Source organism: Mustelus asterias, chromosome 4 (genome assembly GCF_964213995.1).
Source record: "Mustelus asterias chromosome 4, sMusAst1.hap1.1, whole genome shotgun sequence".
Taxonomy (NCBI): Eukaryota; Metazoa; Chordata; class Chondrichthyes; order Carcharhiniformes; family Triakidae; genus Mustelus; species Mustelus asterias.
Window position 1 is genome coordinate 49,534,439 of NC_135804.1, and position 22,100 is coordinate 49,556,538.

A 22,100-nucleotide genomic window follows, 5' to 3' on the forward strand; every position below is an offset into this window, starting at 1 on the left:
CTTTCCTGGTCCTCCCTTTGTTATAGGTACCAATGTGGACCAAGACCATTGGATTCTGTCCATCCTACTGCCAGCTCTGAGCAAATGTCCCAAACCCTGGCACTGGGCAGGCAACAGCCTCTAGACCCCCCACTCTCAGCTGTTCTATGCCCCTGACTATACTGTCCCCTACTACCACTATATATTCCTATAACTCCCCCTCACTTGAATGGCCTCCTGTATCAAGGTGAAATGGTCAGTTTGCTTATCCATTCACCTTGCAGTCCCTGCTCTTATCTATTCAAGCTGCAAGAACCTAATTGCAAGGGTTCAGGCTCCCCCACTTCTACCTTCTTGGTCTCCAAACCTGTCTCACTTGAAGCCACACCCTCCTGTTCCTGACCATAGGCTAAAGTAATCTAATTTGGTCTCACCGGTGTGACTGCCTTCAAGAACAAAATGTCCAGGTAACTTTTCCCCTCCCTGATGCATTGCAGTGTCTGTAGCTCTACCTCCAGTTCAGTTACTTTGAGCTGAAGTCCCTCAAGTTGCAGACACTAGATGTGGTTCCTGTTGTTCATACTGCCATCCATGAGCTCCCACATTCTGCAATTGCAACACACAACCTGCCCTGCATTTTTACTGTGGTTTAATTATTTTCTTAATTAAATTTCTAACCTAAAGCATCCTGCCTTTATGTACTTTTATTCTTTCAATTAATGTTCTACTTGCCCCAATTGAATTATGCTAATTTAGATACAATAAATAGGAAATACCCACCTACCCACTTCTGTGATGTCTCACCTCACTTTTTCTTGGCTGTGAAGCTACAGACTATACAATAGCTAGACCTCTCAGCTCCTCTGAATTCTCGCTCTCTCTTGCTGGTTTATAATCCCTACTCAATTCCTCTGAATTTTCATTCTACTTGGTTTATAGGCGCCACTCAGCTCCTATGAATTCTTGCTCTCTAGCTGGTTAATAGCCCCACTCAACCCTTAAATAAATATATAAATTGCTCAAGTCAGAATGGACCTCTGTTCTTAAAAGCAATTTATCTGTTGCAGGTGTTGTATGTGATGGAGCTACATCAGAACCAGGATGAAGGCAAGGCGCATTTTGTCTCCATATCTGAGTTTTTGCTTACCCACCCAGTGCTCAGCTTTGGCATCCAGGATGTCAGCAGATGTCGCCCAAGACACACAGAGGTTCTACCGGTTGAGGAAGAGAGTGACAGTTTAAATGCAGGTCAGAAACTAATTAAGAGTACACTTGAGGATACTCTGCGGGTACTGGTCATCTTTAAGAATAATTGCATATGTTGCAGTTTAATATTATAACATACAATAAAGGAAACTAGTGACCAGATACATACTGGGGTTTGGATACATTTCAGCGTGGAGTTTGAGATTTGTTGAGAGTTTGTCCTTTTTATTGCATCCCATTTTCAGCCGGCCAGCCTGATCCTCAGATGCTATCATGCTGCTCTTCAGTCAATTGTTGTGCATTTACCAATGTTTCTGTTGCCCTCTCCTGGGGAATATTTGTCACCTAGGAGTTGGTTGTGTTTCGGGATTTCATCACGGGAAGCAAAACAGAGTAAAGCTGCAACAAAACACTAACAATCCTTAGTTGTGAAGTCACTAAAATTTATGGTATGAGAAATTAACCTAGTTATACACATCAGAAATGTTATGAATCTTTATATTAAAATCTCATTCATTCCGAACATGTATATATATTCTCTGAAAAAGTTGATCTGTTCCTGCTGCTGTTAAACTGAATCACTGATTTAAAAAAAAATCAAATCTGAAATGTTACTAATTGTATTGGAATGTATTTTATCCCTGATAAATTACAGATCTCTTCACAAAACTGATCCAGCTTCTTTAACAGCAGTTAAGTTGCGTCTTAAGCCATTTCTATTTGCACTAATGGCCTCTTCCTGTACTGTAGGGTTTCTATGATCTTTCTATCTGCTTCTGTTTCTTGACAATTGCCGAAGCACAAATGGAAATGCATGGCTTCTATAAACCTGAGAATTCTTTAAAACCAGGTTTTAAAACTCAAGAAATTTTAGCAGGGGAATGGGACTGACTAGATTACTCTACAGAGAACTGGGAGACTCATGAAGCAGAGTGGCTCCTTCTGTGTCATAATGCCTCTATGACTCAGAATTCACAACTCTCAGTCCTCGTATGAGGGAAAATGAATTAAACGACTTGTTCTCGGGATTTGCTTCATTCAGATGATGCTCTGCCACTTGATCATGGAGGATGGAATACATTCAAAAAGTAAACAGGACCATATCCTTGATAAACAATAATGCAAAAGAAATACTGGAAATCTGAAATAAAAACAAAAAATGATGGGAATACTCAACCGGTCAGGCAGCATATGAGGAGAGAACTGGATTCAGTTCTGATGAAAAGTCACCTTGAACTGCAGTGTTAACTCTGTTTCTCCACCAATGATGCCTGACCTGCTGAGTATTTCTAGCATTTTTGTTTCTATTATCCTTGATAAGTAACACTCACTGACTCATTTATGTAGAATTAGAATATCAAAAGGAATGGGGAGCAAATAGGAGAGTGACATAGGACTAGTTGGTTCATGTAATGGTAAACTGATGGACTAAATGGATTGTCTTTGTGCTGTAATAGTTCCAATATTTTTGCGTCTATGCAATATTGCAAAGGTGTTCTTCCTGTGTGCATAATGTCTGACTCTTTATTTCTTTCGTGGCAGAAGGAACTCCTGGCCCTGTTGGATCTTCAGTGGTCCAGATCAAATTATACTGCGTACACACCAAGTAAGTGGCAAAGTTAATGTTTCTCTCAGTTTATTTGTAAATCTTTGAGCTGCAAATGGGTACTAAGTTGGAGCTATTTTGTTCTCTAGTATTTTAGGCAGATATTTAAGTCTACGAATAGATTATGGAGGATACTAATTAATCATACAGCTTGAAAAGGCTAAAAATGTGCCCTTTAAAGTAATGTGTAAAACGTGTTAAACTTGAAAGGGTTTGGATGTGGGTTTTGTTTGTTTCACTGTTTCATCTGCTGGAGCTGCGGCCTTGGATAGTTTTCTATTTGGAGTTTTACATGCGAGGGACACTCTTATTAGCTTTTTTCCAACGGACTTTGTGCGAAGTATATGAATACTCGTATAAAACTGGCCCTCCTTAGTTTTGGACTTGACTCAGTTCTGTATTGTTTCTGGTTTGGGATATAGCTGTCAGCAGGAATATAACAAAAACAACTCGCTTGAAATGCTGCAAAATGAATGTTTAGATCCCTAATGTCAGATAATTAGAAGTAATTTTTGAAAATGTTACTGTTGAAATGAAAAAAAACCATTAATTGCAGACATGACACTGTGTGGACAGATCATGCTCAGAAATAAGTAGTTTTATCTTCCTCCCTCACTTTTTAAGGAAGTATAAATTCAATATTTTTACCATATTAGGGACTTAACTTGAACAGCTATAGTGTTCTTTCTTGATTATTTTGCAGGTTTTTTCCCGTAGGTTTTTGTATTCTCCAACTTTGTTCTAACCGCATTGACTTGCATTGCCACGTGGCCCTCGAGCACTTCACTTGGCCATCCTCAATATTAATTAAAATACAATGGTAGACTAAAAGCACTTCTTAGAGTGATGAATATGTGAAATGATCTGCCTGGGGAGATCAGTGAGAGAAAAATTAAAAAGTTATTCAAAATGCAGTTAGATACTGAAAGATCAAGTATGGGACGGTTGTGCTTCATTGAGCGAAAAGCCTTTCTTGCCTGGGCTCTCACGAAAGACAGCTGTCAACAGGCTTCTTGTCGTTAAGGAGGGAAGGTGCTTTGCAAACTACCACTCACTCAATGCCTGTACTGTTGCACGTCATAGCAGAGATTGCTGCATTGTGATCAGACATGTGAACTCTGGCATACATTTCTGATCTAGCCAAGGACACTCCAATCTACCTAGCTACCCTAGTGCCAAGCTATCGAAGTCAGTTAATTCAGCATTGGTTGGGGTTGAGCTTGACGCTTGATCAGTATCTAAGTTAACTGAACTTTTGGTAGAACTTTCATATATGATCGAGGGAAACTGGCTTGATATTGAGGCTGATGGTGTAGGCTGGGAAGGATATTGCTCCTTATTGTCTAAACATATTTGAGTAATCCTCAGAAAAAGAACCCTGGGATATTGATTTTATTTAAAACATTTTATTGCCTTCTACTTTTGGCCCCTCTTTTACTTGAGACCGTAAGCACTGTTTGATAGTAAATTATTTGGCTATATGGTCACTGGTGAATCAGACTCCACAGTATTCACTTCCTGCAGAGATTTCTGGGTGGCTATCTAGCACTTCCCGTCCACTGCTATTGCAATGCATTTCAACTAACCTCAAAGCACAGCAATTAAACCTGGGACTTCCCTGGCTTGGTTTAAGTTACTCACTCAAAGTTAGACTGGCATGTTTCCATTTTGTAATTTCAGCTCTTCAGATGAGCATGAGCCCAAATTCCATTCTGCTCTGCTCCTGTGTGTCTTAACTCCCTTTTCCTTAAACTGCATATGTAACCAATTGTTAACTGTTGACATTGTTCCTGTTTCAATCACTGATTGTGGTAGCCCATTCCTTTTTTGAAGAAAAGTTTCTCCAGCTCTCTGAATGAAACCCCCTTGTATTTAATTTTCTATCTGTGCCATTGCACTCGAGGCCTCAATCACTAGAAACAGCCTGTTTCTTTATACTGTGGTCACATCCCTTAATAATTTCAAGCACCTCGATCAAAGTGAAACTTTAATCTTCTGATTAAAAATAACCAATTTTTCAAGTAAATATATGAATCATCATGGAGTGGGTTTTCCTATGTTTGAAGGACAATGAACTGTACTGGAATATAGTCACATCCATACAAACACACAAACAAGAAGTAGGCCATTCCGCCCTCGAGTTTGCTCTGCCATTTAATAATATAATTAGTAACCTCAAATCTGCATCCGGTAATCTATCACCCACACACTTACCAAGAATCTTGGCCTTTAGATGCCTTAATGCCTTAATAGATGCCCTAATGCCTTAAGAATATTCAAAGACTCTGCTTCTACCACCTTTCCAGGAAGAGTTCCAAAGACTCTCAACACTAAGTAAAACGCCTCATCTCTGTTGTAAATGGGTGATCCCTTATTTTTAAACATTGACCCTCTAGATTCTCTCACAAAAGGGAACATCCTTTCTGCTCTACCCTATTAAGACCCCTCAGAATTTTGTTGGTAATGTTGCCATAATCTCAGATGACCAAAGGCTGACTGGTGGTGATTTTAACTTGAGGATCACCAAACCTCTGGCAAGGGGTAAGGTTGAGAAGGCGGACCTTTATGAATAACCTCAGCTGATACGGGAATTGAACCCGTATTATTGATATCACACTGCATCACAAACCAGCTGTCCAGCCAACTGAGCTAACCAACTTCCAGGATCTTGTACATTTAAATCAGGTCACCTCTTACTCTTCTAAACTCCAGTGGCTAAAAGCATAGCCTGCCCAACCTTTCCTCATAGACAGCCCACCTATTCATGATATAAGTATGGTAAACCTTCTTTGAACTACTTCCAACGCATTTACACTCTTCCTTAAATAAGGTAACCAACGCTGTACACAACACTCCAGATGTGGCCTCACTGGTGCCCTGTACAACTGATGCATAACCACCTTACTTTTGTATTCAATTCCCTTTGCAAAAATGGTTACATTGTATTAGCTTTCCTAATTACTTGCTGTATCTGCATGCTCGCTTTTTATGATTCATGCACTAAGACAACCAGATAGATCCCTCTGCACCTCGAAGCTTTGCAATCTCTCACCATTTAGGTTTTATTTATTTTTCCTGCCAAAAATTAGACTCCACTTGCCAAATCTTTGCTCACTCACTTAACCTATATCTATATATTTTTATAGCCTCGTGTCCTCTTGACAACTTTCCTACCTATCTTTGTGTTATCAGCAAATTTGGCAACCACCCCTTCAATCCTTCATCCAAGTCATTTATATAAATTGTAAACATTTGAGATTCCAGCACTGATCCCTGTGGCACACCACTTGTTACATCTTGCCAACCTGAAAAAGACCTATTGTGCTTACTCAAATATGTTACCCCCATAACATGAGTTTTGATTTTACGCAATATCCTTTGATGTGGCACTTTATCAAATGCTTTCTGAAAATCTAAGTACAGTAATCTACCAGTTCCCCTTTAGCCACAGCACATGTTACCTCCTCAAAGAACTCTGTTAAGTTGGTTAAACATGATTTCCCTTTCACAAAACTTAGTTGACTCTGCCTGATTACCGTGACCGTATCAAAGTGCCCTGCTGTAACTTCTTTAATATTAGCATCTAACATTTTTTCCTATGAGACATTAAGCTAACTGACCTGCTTTCTGCCTCCCTTCCTTTTTGCACAGTCCTTTCATAGTGCAGCGATGAGCATCTTATTGGCTAGGTGCTACTTCAGAGTTGTCTTTTACCCACTTGACTAGAATAACTTGAATGTATTTTCTGAGATCACGTTCTATCGCAATGTTCAAACACCAGTTTGTCGATTTTCCACATTGCTTTCCTTTTAAATTCATAATTATTGATTGAGTCTGTAATTATAAATAATGGCTGATACTGCTTTCAGTTTCAACCTAAAGCAAATAGATCAGTCAGAGTCAACTCTTCGTGAGAATGAATTATATTTAATTAGTGATCACACTCCACTGTAATTCAACAGATCATGCATTCTCTTGAATGCTAGTTACTTACTAAAGCAAGAGTCCTTGCAATCAAATTTTAAGGTTCTACTTGCCATTAACATTTTTAAAATTTGAGATGTAATTTCTGGCTTAAACATCACTGTTGAACATACTACTCGCGTTTTATTTCTGTTACAAATTGCATTGAATGAAATAATCCCGCTGTGAGTAATGAGCTCAAGCGATTGGAGATGAGGTCTCATTTCCTTCTAACTGAAGGTGTATCTTCATTCTGTTTTACAAACATATAAATAGCAAGGTGTGCAGCAGATTCCTCATTCTAGTCATTTGGAAAATTTCATAACTAGATTTCAAAAACATGTATTTTGTCCTCCCTAATTTTGAATTGCTGGTACGGTTAAACTGAAACCTTTATTCTTCAAAACCAGTGTGAATGTCAACAATATTGCTTGTAATTGCCTTTGACAGATTCACTTGACATGATGGGGCAGGCTTGGATAGGCAGTCTTAAGGCATTCTGAAGAAATACAGTTACTTCCCTCCATCATCTCTGGACCATGCTGCCTCTCACATTGGATAAAACAGGATTATTATGCACCCTGACGATTAGCGTTGTTTTGACACTTGAAGCTGTTTAGAAATTTGCATTGCATTAAACTGGTGCATTTTTAATTTTTTGCAATAGTCTTAACAACTTGAATATTCATTATTTGGGCTACTTTGTGGTTTTTCCTTTCTCTGTACACTCGAGGTGTTAATCAGAATATTTCTCATTGCTACAGAGGAGTTGTTCATTTCGCTTTGATGAATTTTCACTCTGCTGTTGTATGGACTATGAAGTGTAGCTTCAAGCATTGGATTTTTTTTGCCAAAATTGCCAGCATCCTTAGGAGATATTAGATGTAGGTTGCGGGTTATAGATTGCTTCTGTTGGCTTCAGAGTATGTTCTGAACATTTTGCTTGTTTCAGAACACTTCAGGATGTGCAGATTTACTTCCAACCACATCAGAATACAGAAGAACCCGTGTTAATTTCGTCTGCTGCCTCCCATGAAGATTTCAGTAAGTTGTCACTTAACATTACATTAGGGTGCTATACAAAAACCTATTTTCTCCACTGTTTTTAGTTTATGCCATTATTTTGTCCTTTTACTTTTTTGCATATAATATGAAAGAATTTTCTTTTTATAACATGAAATCTCATTAATCTTTCAAATAAATCTGTTACTTGTTACTGCAAAATCAAGTAGATGTTAAAGTAACTAAGTTCAAGTCAAGACAGTTTCAGATATTAAAGTGGACTGTAAATATAATCTAACTGGTCACTATTGACTAAAGTGACTGTTACTTAGAATCTTAGAATCCCTACAGTACAGAAAACAGTTACATTAAAACAGTTGAATTAAAGTCTACAGAATTTATCGTATTCTCAATATCAGACCTGCTTATTTTTCGAATGCTTTTTTTTAGTTGTTGCAAAATCGCATGTCTGTTTAATGTAAAAAGTGATGCTCCTTATAACCTCTTTGATCAAATTTATGGTCACCAGTCCTATTATCTGTCAATTTTGTTTGATAAAGCTTCTGTGCTGCGCCAAGTGATTACGTACTATGTTAAAAGTGCCAAATATGTGAAAGTTGTTTTAATTATGCAATCAATTAAATTGATATTATGTGAGCAATAAGTTAAATTCTAAAGAATTTGTAAGATATTATACATGTTCCTCTTCTGATACAACATTATTTATATTTTGTAGACTTTCCAGCTCCATTTGTACATTGAACTAAAATTGTCAATTTTCATATTAACGATGTGTGCTAAAATATCAATTTGTTTTTGTTATCCTACAGTTCTCTGCTGCACAGTCTGATATATTTTATAGTGTTTTAAAAAAGTGGTCATAATGCTCAGATTTGGCATATGGGTGATATATTTTGCTTGGAGAAACTTGTATGTATAAAGTTTCACTGTCACCGTCCATGGCAAAATATGATTCTTTGGTCGAGACTCCAGCATTGAGTCAAATTCAAAACCAAATGGAATGATTAAAACTTGATGTTTGTTTTTCCTTTTGAAGCATTTGCAGATCATCTAACAGATGTGAGCATTGAGGGACCAACATCTGATAAGGGCTCTGGCAGAGGTTCGCAACATGATCTGCGGCGTATAGTGGATCTCCCAGTTCCTACAGACTTTCTTTCTGTCTCCAATGATGTGAAACCAAAGTTAATGACTCCAGATGCTTTCATGACTCCTAGTACTTCACTTCAACAGGTAACTGTCATTAATGTTTTTGTCTGCAAATGGATCCAAAAATGTTTATTTTCTGGTGAATTTTGGCTTACCTATGTTACTCTTTCCTACCTTCCCCACCTTGTCACTGTCTAGCATGGCCAGATGCAGGGTAAAGATCCTAAATCAGTATTTTAGAATCCCACTTCAGAAGAGAGCTCATTGCACCTTGAATCCAAACTCTAGAGGAGTATGTGCACTATTGTCCTAATATGAATTTATCAATTCTTGCTACAGTCATTGTAAATAGTTTTCCTGAATGAGACTCAAGAATTTGGAAATTATCAACAATTCTGTGCTTAACTGAGAATGTGGGTTGGGGTGGTTAAAAAAATCATGTTAGATCTTTACAGACTTCTCACTGGCTCCCAGAGTGGAAGGATGAAATGCTAGCCCAGTATCCCAATTGCTGAGTAAGCTATGCTGAAAGTCATTTAGTTAGAACCCATTTGTGCTGAAACATTTTACATTTAAAATTCATCTTTTGATGTGTGATTACCAGTCGGGCCTTCCAGTGTGCTTATAATTGCAACCTGTTGATTTTTGTCCTCCTGTAGCATGCTAAGTAGCTTCTGTTCTGGTGTGTTGAATGTCAAGTAATTACCAAAGCAACTGAGAAGTAGACCAGTCAATTACAAAAGGTTTTAATTTACTGCAGTTACTGGGTTTTAGCTGACTGTACTGTGTGTGTTGTGCTGATATAACTTGAGTGCTTTATTCTGGACAGATCTCTGTGTCACCAGGGAGCAGTGTAAGCACTTTGACGGCAGTGACTGGTTTGAGTAACAGCTCTGCTAATGAGACTGTAACCTCAAGGTAGGCAATTATATTACTTAAAAGTTTAAGTGTCCATTTCAAAGATCAATTGAGTATCTATAATTCTGCTTAATTTCAACAATGTTAATTCTTGATCAGAGGAAGATTGAACTCGCCTCTGTCAGTGTCATTTGTCTCCCTCCTATGCTCGCGTCTGCTCCATCACACAATAAGATACGGCCGATCTTCCACCTCGCATCTACTTTTCAGCCTGGTTGCCATATTCCTCGATTCCCGAGAGTTCAGAAATCCATTTCAGCCTTGAATATATTCATAGACTGAGCACCCATAACCTTCTGAGGTAGAGAATTTTGAATATTCGCAACCTTTTGTGTAAAGAAATTTCATTTCACCTTGGTTTTAAATGATTGATTCCATATCCTGAGACTATGCCCCTGAGTTCTAAACTTTCCAAGCAGTGGAAACGACCTCTCAGCACCTGCCCTGTCAAATCCCCTCAGAATCTTATATATTTTTATGGGAACACCTCTCATTCTTCTAAACTCCAAAGGATGGGTTCAATCTACTCTCTCATTTTGGGACTGCCCACTAATCCCTAGAATCAATCTAATGGAACGTTTGCAGCACCACCTCCAAGGTTCTTGGATAAGGAGACTAAAATTTAGCACAGTACTCTAGCTATGTTCTCACCAAAGCCCTGTTCAATTGTCACGAAGGTTAGCAAAGGAGGTCAAGGATAATGTTAAATTGGAAAGCAAAGTGGGAAGGGATAGTGGTAGACCAGAGGACTGGGAAGTTGTTGGGATCCATCAGCAAAAGACTAAAAAGCTCAAAAGGGACAAAATGAATTTTCAGAGAAAACATTCAGCATAAAAACGAGAAGTAAGAGCTTCTATGGATATATAAATAGCAAGCGGATGGCTAAGGTAAATGTGGGACCCACGAAACGAGGCTAGTGAATTGATAACAGCAAACAAAGAAATAGCGGAGATGCTAAAAAAAATTTTGCATCAGTCTTCACCATGCTAGACGTTGAAAATATCCGTAAGATATCAGATGGGCTGATTTCAAATAGCATGTTCGAACTTGCAAAAATTTCAATCACGAGATTGAATATTAGAGAAACTCAAGCGGCTAAAGGCAGACAAGTCACCAGGACCCGATGAACTGCATGTTAGGGTTGTAATGGAAGTGGCTGCAGAAATAGTGGACACAATGGTTGAAATTCTTTGTAATTCGCTAAATTCCGGGAGGTACCAGAACATTGGAAAACAGCAATGTAATTTCCTTGTTCAAAAGGGAGAAATGCAGAAGGCAGCGAACTATAGGCCAGTTAGTTTAAAATCTATTATTGTCAAGATGCTAGAATCAATAATCGAAGAGGAAATAGCTAATCATTTAGGAAAGCTGAATATAATCAAACCTAACCAACATGGTTTTATGAAAGGTAAATCATGTTTGACAAATTTGTCTGAATTCTTTGAGGATGTAACAGGGAGAGCAGATAGAGGGGAACTTGTGGATATCGTGTATTTAGATTTCCAAAAAGCATTTGACAAGGTGCCGCCTAAGAGGTGTGCATAAAGTAAAAGCCCATGGAATTGGAGGAAGTGTGTTAGCATGGATTGAAAACTGGCAGTCACATAGGAAACAGTTGAAATAAATGGGTGCCTTTCAGAGTGAAAAGATGTAACTAGTGGAGTATTGCAGAGGTCAGTTCTTGGCCTGCAATTGTTCACTATTTACATTAATGACCTGAAGGAAGGAACAGAATGTAAGGTTTCCAAATTTGCTGATGACACAAAGATAGTTGTGATGAAGGTACTGTGATTCTGCAATGGGATATAGATAGATTGGGTGACTGGGCGAAATCTGGCAAATGGAGTTTAATGCGGGGAAGTGTGAGGTCATGAACTTTGGTAGGAGGAATCAAAAGACGGATTATTATCTAAATGGAGAGAGACTGCAGGTGAATGAAGTACAGAAGAATTAGGTGTTCTGATGCATGAATCACAGAAAGCTAGCAGACTGGTCCAACAAGTAGTTAAGCAAACAACATTTTAGCCTTCATTGCAAAGGAGTTGGAGTTTAAAAAGGAGAGGCTGCATTGCAATTGTATAGGGTGTTGCTGAGGCCTCGCCTGGAATACTGCGTACAGTTTTGGTCCCCATTAAAAAGGATAACGTAACATTGGAGGCAGTCCAAAGGAGATTCATCAGGTTGATTCCTGGGATGAGAGGGTTGTCCTATCAAGAGAGACTAAATAGTTTGAGTCTGTATTCCTTGGAATTTAGAAAAGTGAGGGGGTAACGTTATTCAAACATACGAGATCCTAAGGGAGTTTGACAGGGGTAGATGGTGAGATGCTTCCACAAGTGAGAGTGTCTCGAACAAGGGGACATAGCTACAAGATAAAGGGTCAGTCATTTAAAACAGGTGCGTAGAAATTTCTTTTCGCAGAGGGTGGTGAATCTTTGGAATTTTATACCCCAAAGGGTGGTGGAGGCTGGATGATTAGAAGTATTTAAAATGGAACTGGATAAATATTTGATAGAGCAAGGAATAGAGGGCAATGGGGAAATGGCACAGAAAAGGAGTTAAGGCCAGCATAGATCTCCCATGGTTGTATTGAATTGCGGGGCAGGCTTGAAGGGCCTGGTGGCCTACACCTTCTATTTCTTTTGTTCTTGTGTATCTTCTCTTTCACTTTAACCCCTTACAGCAAAGGCCAACGTGCCATTTGCCGCCTTGGTTGCTGGCTGTACTTGCATGCAAACTTCCTAAGTTTCTTGCATGCAGGCATCCCAAATCCCTGAACACTTTTGTTTACCTTTTAACAATATTGTGGTTTTCTTTTCTCCCTATCAAAGTGAATGACCTCTCATTTCTGCAATACTCCATCTGCCACATCTTGCCTGCTTGTGAGTCTAAAAAGAGCCTCTTGTGTCCTCCTCATCGCTTACTTTTCCATCTAGTTTTGTATTGTCAACAAGCTTGGGTAGTTACTCTCTATCTCTTCATCTAAGTCACTAATATAGATTGTTAAAGCAGAAGACCTAGCACTGAATCTAGCAGGACCCCATTATTTGCAGCCTGACAATTTGAAAATGCTCATTTATCCCTAGCCTCTGATTTCTGTCCATTCATCAATCTCCTCTACATGTTAATGTATTAACCCCAACCTTTTATCCCTTATCTTTTATGTGGCAGATTTTTGAATGCCTTTTGGAAACCCAAATACACTGCAGTATACCCATTGCTTCTCCTTTATCCTGTTAGTTGCATCCTCAAAAACTTTTAAATTTGTCTGACTTAATTTCCCTTTCATAAAACCATGATTTTCTAAGTGCCTTGTTAACACCTTAATAATAGCTGGTGGGGAAGAACATACTTAAAGATAATGATGGAGAGGATCCAGAATGTTAGCTGATGAATATGGCTTTGAAAGTGCAGCCATGTCAGGCTTTGGGCAATTCGCCCGGGACCGCAAGCTAGACTTGGCTTCCAGCTTTCAAATTTTGGTGGGAGGGATTTGCAAGGTAAATTGGTTTAAGATGGTAGCTCACCACTTTCTCAAGGGAAATTAGGGATTGGCAATTAATGATGGCCTTGCCAGTGGCACTCCTGTCCCAAGAATAATTTAAAAATTGCTTTTATACATCCTAGAAAATTGCATAGTTTGCTAAACTTATCTTTTTGCTTTGTAGTGCTCCACGTTTATTTGTCAACGTCTAAATTACTGAATGTGTCTATTACAATTCAAAACGTTGAAGATCTCTGTTAGAAGCGGCACTGTGGTTAACACTGCTGCTTCATGAGGCCAGGGACCTGGATTTGATTCCGGCTTTGGGTGACTGTCTGTGTGGAGTTTGTACGTTCTCCCTGTGTCTGTGTGGGTTTCCTCCGGGTGCTCTGGTTTCCTCCCACAGTCCAAAGATGTGCGGGTTAGGTGGATTAGCCAGGGTTAAATGTGTGGGGTTAAGAGGATAGGGTGGAGGGGAGGACCTGGGTGGAATACTCTTTTGGAGAGATGTTGCAGAGTCAGTGGGCTGAATGACCTCTTCTGCACTGTAGGGATTCTATGGTTCTATTGATTGCTTCCTCAACCTTTTCTAAGAACACCAGTATGTTCAAACTTTCCTGATAAATATGCCCCCACAGTTCTGGTACCAACCTTGAATCTTATTTGCACCTTCCCCAGCACCTCCATGTACCTTTGAAATATAAAGACTGTGTACAGTAAAGTGTAACTAAAATTCAATACAAAATTGAGATAAATCTCTGCTTTTCAACTCAATTGCTCTAGAAGTAAACCTCAGTGCTTAGATTCCCTTTTTAAAAAAATGGCTTAATTAATCTATATCACTATTTTTAATGCTTTGTGTATCTGTACCCTTCAATTCCTTTACCTCTTGTACCCCATTTAGAGTTGTATTATCCAAGCAATATATGGTGGTCTCTTTGTACCACAATGTAATACTTCACACTTACCTTCATTAAAATGAATTTGCACATATTCTGCAAGCTTATTAATGTCATTTTGTACTTGTTTGACTTCCTCAATATTTGCTGCACCTCAATTTGGTGTCTGCAGACTTTGACATTACACTTCCATTTTCTAGGTCTAAATTGTGAACCGTGATATCAGCACTGACCTTTGTGGGATCCCACTTCTCTATTGCCTTACTCCTTTCCTTTTTTGATCTTGTGGATATCGTATGTCTACATTTTCTGTGGTCTGGATTTTGCAGTTGTACTGATGGTGATACTATCAGCATTTATCATTGTTACTCTGAAGCTGGCAGCAAAATTTGGTCCCACGTGCGGAAATCGAGGAATTATTGTCGGTGATTCCTTGCTCCCCAAAAGGTTGTGCTGTTGAATTCATCGAAGATGGAAATCTTTGAAATCACTGACATGATCTTCCACTATTGAGATGATTAATTCCTCTGTAAAAACTCTTCTAATTTTATTCATTGTTCAATGAAGTATAATTGAATTTTTAACACTAAGCATGCTCAGTCATAATTACTGCTGAACAACCTCTCCGGCCCTGGAAACTAATTTATTTATGAAAGGTCAAATTTTATCATTTTGATAGTTCTACAGATTTTCATTTTTAAAAAATGTTTGATTGTTCAGCTTCTACCTTTAAAATCATGTGTATGTTCCAACTGTTCTTTCACTTGATGTTGGTACTTGTCATTTCCTGGTTTTCTGTCTGAGAATTCTACAATGTGATTGGGTCCTTACTAATATCACCATTGCTAGATGCAAGAGATCCCCATTCCCTATTGCTGACATGCCATGAGATTAATGTAGAGAGGGGTGAAATCTATGCCACAGAGATTGCTCAACCTTTGTGGGCAGCTTTCTTCAAAGCCAGCATTGAGCACAATCACTTTGCTGTTGACTGTTAAATCTGGGCCTTTGAATTACTTTAGGGGAGGGAAATAAATATTTCCTGCTTTTGTCTTTCTTGATTTATATTTAAGGAAGAAATTAATTATGCTTAGCTGTTTACTGGAGGTTTTAATTCTCGGAAATTCTCTATTAGAACAGGATCTTATGAAAAGGTGGAAGGCATTCGTCCATTTTGAATTCCACAACTTATTATCTCTTCAGCTAATGCTGATAATTTGAGAGCCATAGACTAATTATTTACATTAGCACAGAACTCTGATGGAAAACCTTAGCAGTTCACACAGAAAATATTATTGTACATGAAATTTAATTTGCTATTAAACATAATTTTTTTGTCGTCTTCCGATTAAAATCTTAAATGCACAACTTATGACACGGAAGACCAAGAAACTGGCTAAGGTTTTTCGAAAAGATATTGAGTGATTAGAGTTCTTTCCACCTTTAATGGATACATTTTGCTGACTTTTTTATGTCCTTAGATGACAACTTAATCAAGTTTGATTTGTACACATCCTGCTTATAGTTGTCATTTGTTGATGGCACAAAACTTGAGAAAATCAGGCTGAAAGTATGGTGGCTGCTTCACACACGAATGCCATGATTGAGATCACAAGGGAACTTTTTGTAATTATGCATGTTTTCAAAATAGGAATTTGTGACTCAAATGATTTTGAACATGCTAACAAATTTCTGGAATTTGCTTTGGCAGTTACATTGTCACTCACCTGAATCTCTGTGCGTTTAATTTTTTTAGACCTGCTGAAGACCTGTGCCTAAGCCCAAAGATGACATTGGAGAATGTCACTCTCAGTAGTAGCACGAGCAGCACTGTCCAAGCCAGTCCAAGAAACAACTCTGTACAGCTAATCCCAGGGCTGTCTGACCAGCTACCCATAAAACCTCTTCAGGTATGTTCATTGCAAAATGCGTCTTTAAAAGAAATGTGTTCATCGTATATTGATCTTTGTAGAAACAATTAACCATATAAATAAAGTGGCTACAAGAGCAGGTCTGAGGCTAGGAATCCTGCGATGAGTATCTAACCTCTTGATTCCCTAAAGCCTGTCCACCATCTACAAAGCACAAGTCGGGAATGTGATGGAATACTCTTTAATTGCCTGAATGAATGCAGCTCCAACAACACTCAAGCAGCTCCGCACCCCACAGGTTAAAGCAACCCGTTTGATTGTGTTAAGATCTTGGACCAGAACCCCAAAGTACATGATGAAGTCACACTAGACCCTAACAATTTTTCTATTTTGACAGAAATGTGAGGATAGAATGCTTTGCTCCAGGAGTAATTTCATTGACAAATTAGGGCTTTTGTATCAAAACAAGCTTTATTCATAACAGTTGAAGTATAACTCTTAACAAAATGAAGCAGTTTAACTCGCAACAGTTGAACAATCTTTAAACATAGCAATAAACAACTCTAATTTCTAACATCACTATTTCAGTTCCAAATAAGCAATATTCTTCCTATTGACTCAAATGCCACTTTAAATATAGTTAGCAAACCCAGGCATGCTTGCTATAAATTTGTGTAGAAAGTCTTGAAGCTGTCAGCGAGACTTTGCAGGGAGAACAGCTTGCAGTTAAACGGCTCCAGCCAGTAACTGAAACAGAACTCTCCAGTAACCATATTATCACGTGTACCAATAAAACTCCAGCTGCAATTCCTTTAAGCAAAAAAAACCCAGAGGAAATCTCCATTTATAAGCAACAGGCCATTAGCTTTCGCCTAAATAAACACAATATGGCTAAAATGAGTAATTATCCTCTTCTCCAGCCTCTAAGCTGTATTCCTCCCGAACATAGCGACACTGTAAAAACAAAAAGAAACTGAATCTTAAAGACAGTGCCCTTAAACATAAAATATATCAAAAGCACAGTGTCATCACAATTGGTACCCTTTCCAGAAAAAAGCATTCAGTCCCTCCACCACCGACAAACAGGGGCAGCAGTGTGCACTATTAACAAGATGCATTGCAGGAACCCACCAAGGCTCCTTAGGCAGCACATTCCAAACCCCCAACTACTAATATCTAGAAGGCCAAGATAGCAGATAGCTGGGAACAGCACTAAATGGAGGTTCTTCTGTAAGTCACTCACCATTCTGACTTGGGAATATTTCACTGTTTCTAGGTTAAAATCCTGGAACTCCCTCCCTAGCAGCTTTGTTTGTGTACCTACATCTCTGGGACTGCAGCAGTTCAAGAGGCAACTCATACCACCTTCTGAAGGGCAGTAAATGCTGGCCCAGCCAGCAAACTCCACATCCCCTGAATGAGTTTAAATGTGCTGTTAGATATTGGAGAAAATGTGAAGCACAGCTTGGTTGATAACTTGGCAAACTGAAATTCTGATAGTCGTACAAAAGTTAAAAAGGGAAGAAAGTATCTACCTGGAGCACTTTGTAGCATAAAAATATAAAGTATCAACTTGCTAGCTTTACTTTTTAATGCATGTTCGAAATAATGATTGTCAAAGTGAGTTTCTGAGTGACAGCAGTTAGCTTGATGCCTGCACATTATGCTAATAGAAACAAAGGGATAACATTGTACTTAAAGCACTGAATGTAGAAGAATAGAAGAAGGTGTAGATCATTTGGCCTTTTGAGCTGCTCTATCTTTCCGTAGATTGTGGCTGAGCTGCTACCTCCATGCCATTTTCCCGCAACATTCTCATATCCCTTGATACCGTTAATATCTAGAAATCTATCAATCTCTGTCTTAATGATTGAGCCTCCACAGTATTTTGGAGTAGAGAATTCCAAAGATCCGCTACTGAGTGAAGAAATTCCTCCTCATCCCATTTCTAAATGACCCATCTCTTATTTTGAGAATAAAGGCCCTATCTTCTCAAACTTTCCTCTGAGGACAATCCTGCCATTTCAAGGTTAGTCTGGTGAACGTATGACAAGTATTGCTTCCTTGGGTAAAGAGACTAAAACGGTACACAATACTCCATTTGTGGTCTCATTAAGGCTCTATACAGTTGCACCAAGAATTCGTTATTCCTGTACTCAAATCGTCCTGCACTGAAGGCCAATATACCATTTTCCTTCCTAATTGCTTGCTGCGTGTTAATTTTCAGTTAACTGTTGAGGAATGTTTGTTTGTTCACAACTGTTAGAATATTATAGTTTTTGTTAGAATTTAACAAAATAGTAGATATTTGTCCGTACACTCCATAGCATCACGCCTCTCTGCCCCTTCCTCAGCCCATTAGCAACTGAAAGCCTCATTGATGCCTCTGTACTTGACTATGATCTTGACAGTGATCTACTAGCTGGCCTGTCCAGAAACTCCAGATCATCTAAAATTCTGCTGTCCATATTCTCTGCCCCACTCCTGTGCTTGCTGACCTACCTTAGCCCCTTGTTCCACATGTTCAGTTTAAAATTCTCATCCTCGTTTTGAAATCATTTTTGCAGCCTTACCATCCTATTTCTGTAATCACCAAGTCCTGAGGGAATTCTGCTTTTCTCTAACTCTGGCTCAACTGCTCACTTTGCCCCATTTCTGGCAGCTCTCCCATTAGCTATCTAACCCCTCAACACAGGAATTTCCTACTCTTAATTTTTCCCTCACCTTTCAAACTGTTCTTCAAACCTACCTCTTTGACACAACTTTCACTCACCCCTCAAAATCTTCTCTTGCTTTGCTATCAATGTCTTGTGAGCTGCACTGATGTATTTAAATAGAGTCTTTAACATAAAATGTAAGTTATTGATGTTATGTTCTGCTCCTTGATGATCTCAATATTTATCACTGGTTTTCCCAAATGTTGGCAAGGTTTGTCTGGAACAACTTGTCTATTTCAACCTGTATAGGACAGAAGGCTTTGCATTTGTATAAGCTATAGTTGTAATGATGACAAAACTGTCGATCTTTGCCATCATTACTACATAAAACTGGCAGCAACTTCCTGGTGCCCCCATTTGCAGAGTTAAATGGGGAAATCTAGAAGTTGCTGTCAGTAATGCCATGCTCCTCCATAGGGAATGCCCCCTTGCAGCCTCCACAGATGGTTTGGTACGAACATTGCAACTTTTCACACACCATTCTTGATGTAAGAATAATTGAAAAAATTAAGCCTTATTGAATGAGGTGTAATTGCTTTTGTATCGGTGTACTAAGTCATAATTACAAATGAACTAAAATTCAGAAGTCTGAAGTGTTGTTCCCTCTATTGCACAATCATTACAAAGTTTTATATAATATGTTTTTAAGTTTAATACTTCAACTTCTGCATTATATGTCCCAGTTGTTATTTTACTCTCAAAGTGATGAAAAATTAAAGGATAATTGGTGCTTATTACTTCCTGCTTTGTTGTTGGTGAGAATTCTTCAATTTGCTTGCTCAGACTGCTTGATGACTTCACTATTTCTGGATCCCAGAGATCCACAAGGATATGCGGATTGATTATTGAGTATGCCATGCGATTATCTGATACCTCATTTTAATACATTATCTTAAGGATGACACTTCTGACAATGTAGCACTTCCTTGCTCACTGCATGGAGGTGGTGGCATTGGTATTGTCACTGGACTAGTAATCCAATGGCCCAAGGTTATGCTCTGGGGACCTGGGTTCGAATCCCACCATGACAGATGGTGAAATTTGAATTTAGTGCAAATCTGCAAATAAAAGTTTAATGACGACCATGAAATTCATTGTCGTAAAAACCCATCTGGTTCACTAATGTCCTTTAGGGAAAGAAATCTGCCATCCTTACTTCGTGGCCCACATGTGACTCCAGATCCACAGCAATGTGGTTGACTCGTAAATGCCCTTTGAAATGCCACTCAATTCAAACGCACTTAGGATTGGGTAATAAGTGCTCAGCCAGCCAGCAATGCTGACATCCCATAATGGAGCTTAAACTAGCAGCTTGGTCGCATGGATGATTTCATAGTGGATGTTAGTTTGATTAATTAGAAGTAGGATAGCACTGAATTAAGGTTTGATTTTTAGTTGGTATTTATTTGGAATATGTATTTTTTTCCCCCGTTAGGTTACTAGTGCTAACTCATCGCTTTCTTTGGAGCTTCAGTCTGTGGACCCCCTCTGTGTGCCTCAAAGTTCTCCAACACGGGAACGTTCCCCTGATGTGATCTCCTCGGCCTCCACAGCATTGTCACAGGACATTCCTGAAATTGCCTCAGAGACCCTTCAGCGTGCATTTTCAGGCTCTTTGTTATCCACGGAAGTCCTGGAACCTAACCAGCATATGGATAGCATGGCCTCTGCTGCCTCAGCGCTGCATCTGTTATCTCCAAGAAGTAGACCTAACTCAGAACATAGCCATCACTCTTTAGATATGCCTCAGGTGGAGGTGGAGCGGTTGAGTACTCCATCACTCTTAGAAACTGTCTTGTCTCAGGAGAATACAGTAGTGGACAATGTCGCCAGCCAACCTTGGCCAGCAGCACCTGATATTACCCGAGAAACTCGGAACAGCATCAATGAGAGGTACAATCAAACATTTTGTATTATTGGTACAATGGCCAATTAATGTGTTAGCTATTTTAAAAAAGAAATCCAGTCTATTTTGCATAAACGTTTTTGAATCTGCTCTTTCCTTTTTTCTGCTATCTTGCTCGTTATTTTGTTTGTGCTGTATAACATTGCTTTTCCAGTCTCATCCAAGGAATCAGTGCTCTGGTCTCTGCCAGCCCAGCTCTGCAAAAGCTACTCGACCCTGCATAACAATTACTTAAGATGTCAGATTGGGGCAGGTGTTGGCTTCTGTTTTCTCCTTGTTTGTATTTCTTGCAACTTTGCCTGGATTAGGAGAGAGTCACTCGAGATATATTGCACAAGTAATCATCTTCCTTCTCATGCCCCCCACCCTCATTACTGCAGAAGAAAAATTATTAAGTTATGTTTATCATTATAAAAGTTCTGAAAGGAAATGAAGATATAACTGTGCTTATTGTGGTGGTGGCTCCATAAGATGTTTTCTCACCTAAGAGACTTTGCTTTTTGGTGTGCCGTTTTCTTCAAATGAAATGGTCTGGGCCACTGAACATTCTAAACTGTTACTAAACTGCATGTTGGTCATCATCTTTGGCAATCCCTCAGGGTCGAGGATGACTTGTTTCCACTCCAGGGAGGTGTGTTCTGTGGTGACTGGATAGTCCAATCCTGGAGCTGCAGACTCTGCCACAGGTTTGGCAGGTGGTGTTTGATGAGGTGGGTGGATGGGATGCTCTGGATTCTGCATTCTCTTTCCACTGTTTACGCTTGTCCTCCCAGTGCTCCACTCAGTGATGTTTGAGGTAATTGGCACCTTCACAGATGCTTCTTCTCCAGTTTATGCATTCTAAAGGCATATGTGATTCCCACATAGGTTGCATTTATTTAGGGAGGCTTTCAGAATGTCCTTGTAGTGTTTCCTCTGACCACCTAGTGATCGTTTACCATTGCAGAACTCGAAGTAGAGTACTTGCTTCAGGAGTCTTGTGGCGGGCATGCGAACAATGTGGCCCGTCCTTCGCAACTGGTCGAGTGTGACCAGTGCCTCGCTACTGGGAAAATTGGCCTGGAAGGGGACGCTCACGGTGGAACGTCCATCTTGCCAGTGGATTTGCAGGATTTTGCGGAGTGAATGTTGGTGATATCTTTACACGCATTTGAAGTGTGTGCTGTACATTGTCCATGTTTCTGATGCATTTGGAGGGCGGAAACTATGGCTGCTCTGTAGACCATGAGCTTGGTGCTGGATTTGAGGCCTTGGTCTTCAAACACTGTTCCTTAGGTGTCCGAAGACTGCAATAGTACATTGGAGTCGATGCTGGATTTCATTGTCAATGTCTGCCCCTGCCGCTAGGAGGCTCCTGAGGTATGGGAAATAATCCGCAT

At 39.3% G+C, this 22,100-nt stretch overlaps 1 protein-coding gene across 2 annotated transcripts in view; it reads left to right on the forward strand.

Moving 5' to 3' along the window:
• The window catches only part of edc4 (enhancer of mRNA decapping 4), an 80,204-nt gene that overhangs the window by 23,602 nt on the left and 34,502 nt on the right, over nt 1-22,100 (forward strand). The window contains exons 12-18 of one of the 2 annotated variants that reach the window (XM_078210980.1): nt 1,047-1,227; nt 2,728-2,791; nt 7,707-7,798; nt 8,814-9,010; nt 9,756-9,844; nt 15,984-16,137; nt 20,251-20,708. In XM_078210980.1, the coding sequence (XP_078067106.1) occupies nt 1,047-1,227; nt 2,728-2,791; nt 7,707-7,798; nt 8,814-9,010; nt 9,756-9,844; nt 15,984-16,137; nt 20,251-20,708 (1,235 nt within the window). The remainder of the gene's footprint in view (nt 1-1,046; nt 1,228-2,727; nt 2,792-7,706; nt 7,799-8,813; nt 9,011-9,755; nt 9,845-15,983; nt 16,138-20,250; nt 20,709-22,100) is intronic. The other variant, XM_078210982.1, reaches the window with a different exon arrangement.